Here is a 7,090-nt window from a genome sequence, read left to right as displayed (position 1 = left end):
GAATTTAATTGTGGAAGCAGAAAACGAAAGCCACTCGGGGGGGGGGGAGCCATTACAGAAAGAGAGAAAAAAATAAGAGACAAATTGAGATAGAGCAAGAGAAACAAAGCAAGAGAGCCTGAGTGGGACAGACAGACAGAGAGAAAAAGGAGAAAGACGAGAGAAAAAGGGAGAGGGGTTAAGAGAGAAACACAAAAAGAGAGAGGAGAGACAAGCAGAGAAAGAAAACAGAGAAAAAGAGAGAAAGAAAGAGAGAGAGAGAGAGAGAGAGAGAGAGAGAGAGAGAGAGAGAGAGAGAGAGAGAGAAAAGAGAGTAAATTTTGGTACCAAAACCTCCTGCCTTGAAAACTCTAAAAGCTTACATACATACCGGCAAAAGTATCGAAATTTTCCAACAGTCGACCAAAGCGGATGCCGCGGGCAAAAGTGAGGTAACTCTCCCTGGCGCTGGGGTCACGACCCAGAGGAATGACTGCCTGGGCGAAGCTGTCCTGAGGTGTCCGTTTGGGCAGCTCCTCCTGGGAGTCTGTGACCGCCTGAAGGACACCCTGGTCAGGGTCAACGGTCTCACCAGACCTGGATGGGGGAGGAATTGGATGATTAAAGAGGGGGGGGGAAGGGGTGAGAGGAATTTAGTCTGGTTTTAGTAGAGGTTTTACGGCGCTCGCAACAAGAGAGTAACAGACATAAAATAGAAGAAAGGGAGCGAGGTAAGGACGATAGATATTTGATAGGAAAGAAGGAGCAAACCAGAGCAGAGCACCCGCCAACCACCCATTTGAGAGGTATTGGAAGATAAGAAAACTGTCAAATTTGCACCGCAAGTAAGGGAAAGAGAATTGCCCTGGAGGGGTGGGGGGGGGGGGAGAAGCTAACCCGAACAAGGAAATGTCCCACCACACGAGGTAAAATGAATCAGCAAGATCAAGTTGTTTTTGGGGGTTTTGTTATGTTTTTGTAACAGTTTTAGGGCACCTGCAACACTGTTAGGTCATGACGAGTGCCGCAGATTAGAGATTGTACAAGAAAGAAACAAAAACAAAATAAGAAGGGGGAAAAGATAAGGATGATAGACGTTTTACAGAAAAGAAGGAGCAAACTACACCAGAGCACCCGCCAACCATCAATGAACAAGGGAAAGGGAAAAGGTGGCCAGTGGGTTGAACTAACCTGTTCAAGGAAAAGTCTTACAACAATCATACATAGAGTGGAACATAGCAAGTCAGATACAGTTTGAAAGCCGTAACAGATCCTTTGTTTGTTTTAATAAGTGTTTTACAGTACTTGCAACACAATAAGGTCATATAAGTCCCGAAAATTAGAGGTGTTACAAGAGAATAACAAACACAAAAAAGAAGGAGGAGAGATAAAGGCAAGATACGTTTGATAGGAAAGAAGGAGCAGACCACACCAGAGCACCCGCCAACCAACCACTGCAACAGATCAATGACAAGCTCCAGTATAGCACATCAAAAATAGCAAAAGATAAAAGAGGGGAAGTCCATTATTGAGAATTCATTACTGCCCCACCCACCCAGTGCGTTATACGACTATCCCACACTACAGGCTACACACAATAATATCAGGGAACACATCTACTATAGTTACCGATTGCTAATGGAAGCTGTTACATATTATTATGTATGATCAGTCTTTTTTTGTTGTCATTGCCAATTCCTATCATATGACGCTTTAGTGCTTAGTAGACAATACAGAATGTGTAATACACATTAAAAAATTTATATAATTTATATGTCACTGTAAAAGAAATTCACCCAGAAGTAGCAAAAGAAAATAGAATTTATAAAGAACAATGAGTAAGTGCTTGTTTGTCATTGCTGATGAAGTTATCTACATCATCATCGTCATCCCCCTTATTTTTGTTGCTGTTGCTGACACCTTTGTTTCTGCTGTCGTGTGAGAGAATTGTCAGCTGACCTACAGCAGATTTTTATCTCTGGATTATTTAGCTATAAGTCTTACACTGGAGTTTCATTTTGAAAAGACAGTATACATCCAGTTCCGAAAATGTTCAGGCACGCCAAAAAAATACATCTTCGTCTCTCAACAGCCAGTCCCTGAATATATCTTTTAAACATTTTCCCTGCCTTATATGTTAAGATATTCATACCAAACAAAGCTAAAAATCTGCACCCTGTTTTAAACTATCAGGTGCAATCAATAACTCAATTTGATATACTGTCTTTTAGAGGAAAACTCTTGTACACTCCTCTTTTCACCACAGTCCACAGTCCAAAGACCAGAAGCATGCATCCCTCTTTCCCACTCTCTGGAGGAGCCAGAAATTATTTTATCAAGTATGAGTCAACAAAGTACAACACTGGCATAGCAATTCCTGCACCCATGGAACAACAGTCAAAGTAAAAGTGATGGATCCTCAATGCAAAGAGAAAGAACAAAACGAATAAATAAACAAGAAAATAAACCAAAAAAACCCCACAAAAGTAAATGAACAATAAAGATGCAGAAAAAAGAAAAAAGTGTTTCTGTAAGACTTCATAGTGCTATCTATATAAAGAATATGGCCCCCTCCTGCAGCCACTACGACAGTATGGTGCACACCAAGTATCTGATGTCCTAGGAAAAGACACATCATTCAACATGCAGACATCACAGTTTTAGTTTTGGTAAGAGTTTCACGGCACTTGCAACATAATAAGGTCATATATTATAAGTGCCGAAGATTAGAGGTGTTACAAGAGAGTAACAAACACTAAATAGAAGGAGGGGAGAAAAGGACGACAGATGTTTGATAGGAAAGAAGGAGCAAACCGCAGACATCACAGGGGTCAGAAGCTACAAGTGTGGACAAGATAAAGTCAAGTTCTGCTATAATAATGGCAGTGGGAAGCAGGTGAAACAAATAATAGAAATATTTTCAAACACTTTACGAAAAAGAATGACTCAATTTGGTTCCTATCGTTTGAGACGCCACAACCTTGCACCATCATACACTTTACACATCAATCTCATAATCTGTCTTTCTTCTTCGATTGTCCCACAAAGATATCGGACATTGCCAACAAATTATTAGAGAAGAAAACATTGTGTAAAACTGCGTTGAAAATGTGCAATAAAGGTATTTTTAAATTCATGTGTGCTGATGAAGCAGATCTTCAAAGTGAGGATCTGAAAAGTATATTTTCTTACAAGTTTCTGTTTTTGTCTTTCTGTGCAGCAGCTTCCTTCCTGTAAAAAGTTTGTTCCAGTAGATTCTGATTTTACAGGCCAATTGTACGTATGAACCACAATCATCGCACATTGCTCCATAACAAAATTATGGTAAAACAACATGACAGACTGGCTTAATAGACATATTTCCAGATATGCTAATATGAACTGATGTACCATTCTCATACAGTCATACTCTTCAAAACTTGAAAAAGACCATGAATAGAAACAATACGCAAACACAACAGTTTCGTTGTAGTAGGGAGTTTCACAGCGCTTACAACACAATTAGATCATATTAGTGCCAAAGATTAGAGGTGTTACAAGAGAGTAACAAACACAAAAATAAGAAGGAGAGATTTAGGACGATACATGTTTGCCGGGGAAGTAAGAGCAAACCACAACAGAGCATCTGCCAACCATCCGTAAACATGACAAAAAATACAACAACAAAAAAAACAGGACCAGTTCTGTGTAACACGGTCGTTAACACAGTTGTTAAGTGCAAAACATGGTGAGAAGAAAGGAAGAAAAAAGTCACGATGCATGATGTACCACAGCTGTGTCGAGTTATTCTTAACTCTTAGTAGTCAGCACGTCTACTGAGTAGATGCTGCATTATAGAAATTTTTTGTTTTATTTTCCTCTTTCATCCTAAAATAACTGCTTGCCTGTGTTACAAATGTCTCTTCATTTATCAAATCTTTCTCCTTTCCTTACAATTAAATGGGCTAACATGTTTGTAGCTTGAAAACTTTCTTGTTTTGCTGAAAATGCTAACATGTGCATATTTCTAATTGAAATTGTTGCGACTAAGCAGGTTATGCGCCTATGGGTTGTAAGAGTTAATCAAAATAGAATTTTCCTTAAAACAATAGTCAGCTCAAGATCTATCTGTCCCCTTTGTTCTTGACACATGACAGGCACATGTCTCACTACGTCAACTGCCTTAAAGAAAACCCACATACATCTGATGCTGTTACTTGTCACTTAAAAATACTTCTCCCTCAGGCACTGCATCTACAAATACATATCTGATTAACACATACTCATAAACAAACAAAAATGCAAACACATGAAAGTCCGTATTGAACTTGAACTATATATATAAAACACACAAATTCAGGCATACAACTCTCTCTTACACTCATACACAAATCAAAACACACATACACACAAACAAACACACACACAAAAATACACACACACACACACACAAACACACACACACACAAACACACACATACACACACACACACAAACAAACACACACACACATACACACTCATCAACTTACTCCCACTGACTCCGAGATCCCACCATGTCCATCAGGTGGTCGCGTACTGGAAAGAACAGAGGGGGGGCGGAAGAAAAATGTTACAAAACATGTTCAACAAATATTTCATTAAAATGATCTCAAATTACTTCCTTCATTGTCAGAACTGAAAAAAGAAAAAAGAAAAAATTTAATGAATAATGTGTTCAACTTCAACGTTTTACTTACTTTGTCAAAGGATGAACATTCTCATGACTCTGTATCAAGAGCAACACGGATGGTCTCATCTTTAGAACTAAGATTAATTTTTAAATTTTGTACACATAACTTTAGAAAATGTTCTGGTGCAGCAGTGCTTTTCAGTCTCTTTATACTTTATTGCTGGCGCCCACTTCCGTCACCTCAAGAGACCAGAATGTTCAAACCGCCTCCCTACATGTATTTCCCAGCGGGGACATTAAATAATACCTGTCACTATCATGGTGTTCCCAACCGCCTACGAAAATTACCAAGTCACCCACTTTACTTTACTTTTTACTTTACTTTTCCGATCCAGCGGCCATTTGGGTTCTAGCCCTTCGGTCTGTCAATATGGCAAAGAATTGACAGGTTTTAATCAGCTGTGCTTTGTTGCTGTATAGTGTTTCCGATGTCTGGGAAGGCAGGTAGGTAGGTGCTACGCAGGTCACAAAGTGCTGGGCAGTTAAAGTTAAAGAGGTGGTGTGGTACTGTTTCATCCTTGCAGTCGCACAACGGGCAGTCAGGTGGGGTATCCTTGCGGATCCTATTAAAGTAGGAATTTAGTGGTATGTGTTGTGTTCGCAGGTGAAATATTGTGACTTGTTCTCTTCTACTCAGGGAATTTATTGCATCTTTAGAGTTGGGGGCTGTCATGTGTGCAAATACAGCTCTTCCAGTTTTGCCCATTGCCCATCCATTCAGCCACTGTTCCCTGGTGTTGCATTTGATCCAAGTCACCCACAAGTACGCAAATGTTGCCCAGGTTGGGAAGCAGTGCTGTAAAGGATAATAGAGTGTAGACGTACCCTCAAAGATGGTCATCAAGCCATCACCAGACTCCCCAGTATGGCTGGAAAAGGCTCGGGCCCCAAGTCTGCGGCCACTTTGAAGAGACAGCATTTTCCTCAGCACCTTGGACATCATCTGAACCATAAGACACACATCGGAACAAGCATTTTAACACAATTGAGACTGACATTTTATGTAAAAAATGGTGTATGAATTTTGCTCTTCATTTCCGTCACATGGAAAAACTGTTTGCAAACAAAATGATAGCAAGTCAAAAGCCAACATGAAAACCTCCAAATCTCTCATTCGAAAAGTGGAAAAACATTAATTTCAGTTCAAGCCTTGGATTCCCTATTTTCTTTTACTTTAGGGTAAATAATATTTTAATTTTTAAAAAATAAAAACAAGAAGAAAAAAAAACAAGGATAATCTAGAATCACTACTTTCACAACAGTCTTGGGACTCGAGGGTAGATTCTAAACCAAATTCAATGCAATGGCTTGGCCTCAAAGGGTTAAAATTATCAGGCTACACAGCACAGTACCCCTATGTTGTATATTTGGGCATAAAAGGAATCATGGCCAAGGATTTAAAAATGAAACACAAGATCAGGAGACAGGAAGGAGACCATGACATACACTTGACACGATTGACTCAAATGAACACAGACATGATTATGATACTACACTACACCGACTTGCTGTAGGAGGGTACGGAGGGTACGGAGGGTACGTGGGCAACATACAAAAGTAGATCTAGAGAATCTAGAATCTAGAATCTAGAATCTAGATCTAATCTAGATCTAAGTCTAAGACGTCAAATATAATTATATATATCAAAAGACTTGGCAAGGATTCAAGGTCCCATGGCCATTCTGAAGGTACAGGGGGAGGGGGGGGGGGAATCCCAGGTCAGCTTGAAGTAGGATAGGGCCTAGACCCGGGCCGGGGGAGGGGGGGGTGGGGTTATAATGTCAATGAACTTGACTTACACTTATAGTCTTATAATCATTAAAAGTTCTTTTTAGAAAGAAGAGAAAATGCTCAATAATTACCTTAAAATCAAGCCTCCTTGCAAGCAAATGTCGACTCATCATTTGAAATAGTCTGCCCAATCAATAGGTGTAAAGTTCTAGGTTTTGAAGTGTCGGAAACCTGAGACTTTCGACTGCTAGAGTCCAGGAGTCTTGTTCAATGTTTTGCAAGCTAAACTTAGAGATACTTCGGATTTCGGAAAATGTTCCGGGCGTATGCTTACACTGACTTTTACATTGTATAAAAGTGTGCGCGACTTTGTTGGGTCAAACAAAACAAAAAAAGATTTTCAAGCTAATAATTAATATTGAAGTGGCCGTAATATCATTGCACTTAAAGGTTAAAAAGTGAAAAAAAAAAAAAAACGTAGTACAATGAAAATGTAAAAAGACTATTTTAGAGAGCCTTCGTACGAGGTTATGGGTTTGAATCGAGCTAGCTTGCTGAAATAATCATATTATCATATAGATCTATATTGTTGGCATCCATCATCTCATAATTAATAATTATTATTTTCTATTATGTTTGACTACGAAAAGTATTTCATTTTTTTAATGCG

The 7,090-nt window shown here is 39.3% G+C and overlaps 1 protein-coding gene across 1 annotated transcript in view; it reads right to left on the bottom strand.

The window, feature by feature from the left end:
• The window catches only part of LOC101849730 (acyl-coenzyme A thioesterase 9, mitochondrial), a gene marked incomplete at its 5' end in the record, with an annotated part of 16,499 nt that extends 15,867 nt beyond the window's left edge, over window positions 1-632 (bottom strand). The window contains 1 exon segment of the mRNA XM_013088380.2: window positions 371-632. Within this exon segment, the coding sequence (XP_012943834.1) occupies window positions 371-632 (262 nt within the window).
• Between the last annotated feature and the right edge of the window lie 6,458 nt (window positions 633-7,090).

This window comes from Aplysia californica, unplaced genomic scaffold, assembly GCF_000002075.1.
Source record: "Aplysia californica isolate F4 #8 unplaced genomic scaffold, AplCal3.0 scaffold00733, whole genome shotgun sequence".
NCBI lineage: Eukaryota > Metazoa > Mollusca > Gastropoda > Aplysiida > Aplysiidae > Aplysia > Aplysia californica.
Note: the sequence above shows the minus strand (reverse complement) of the source record. Positions and strands in the feature narration are given on the sequence as shown.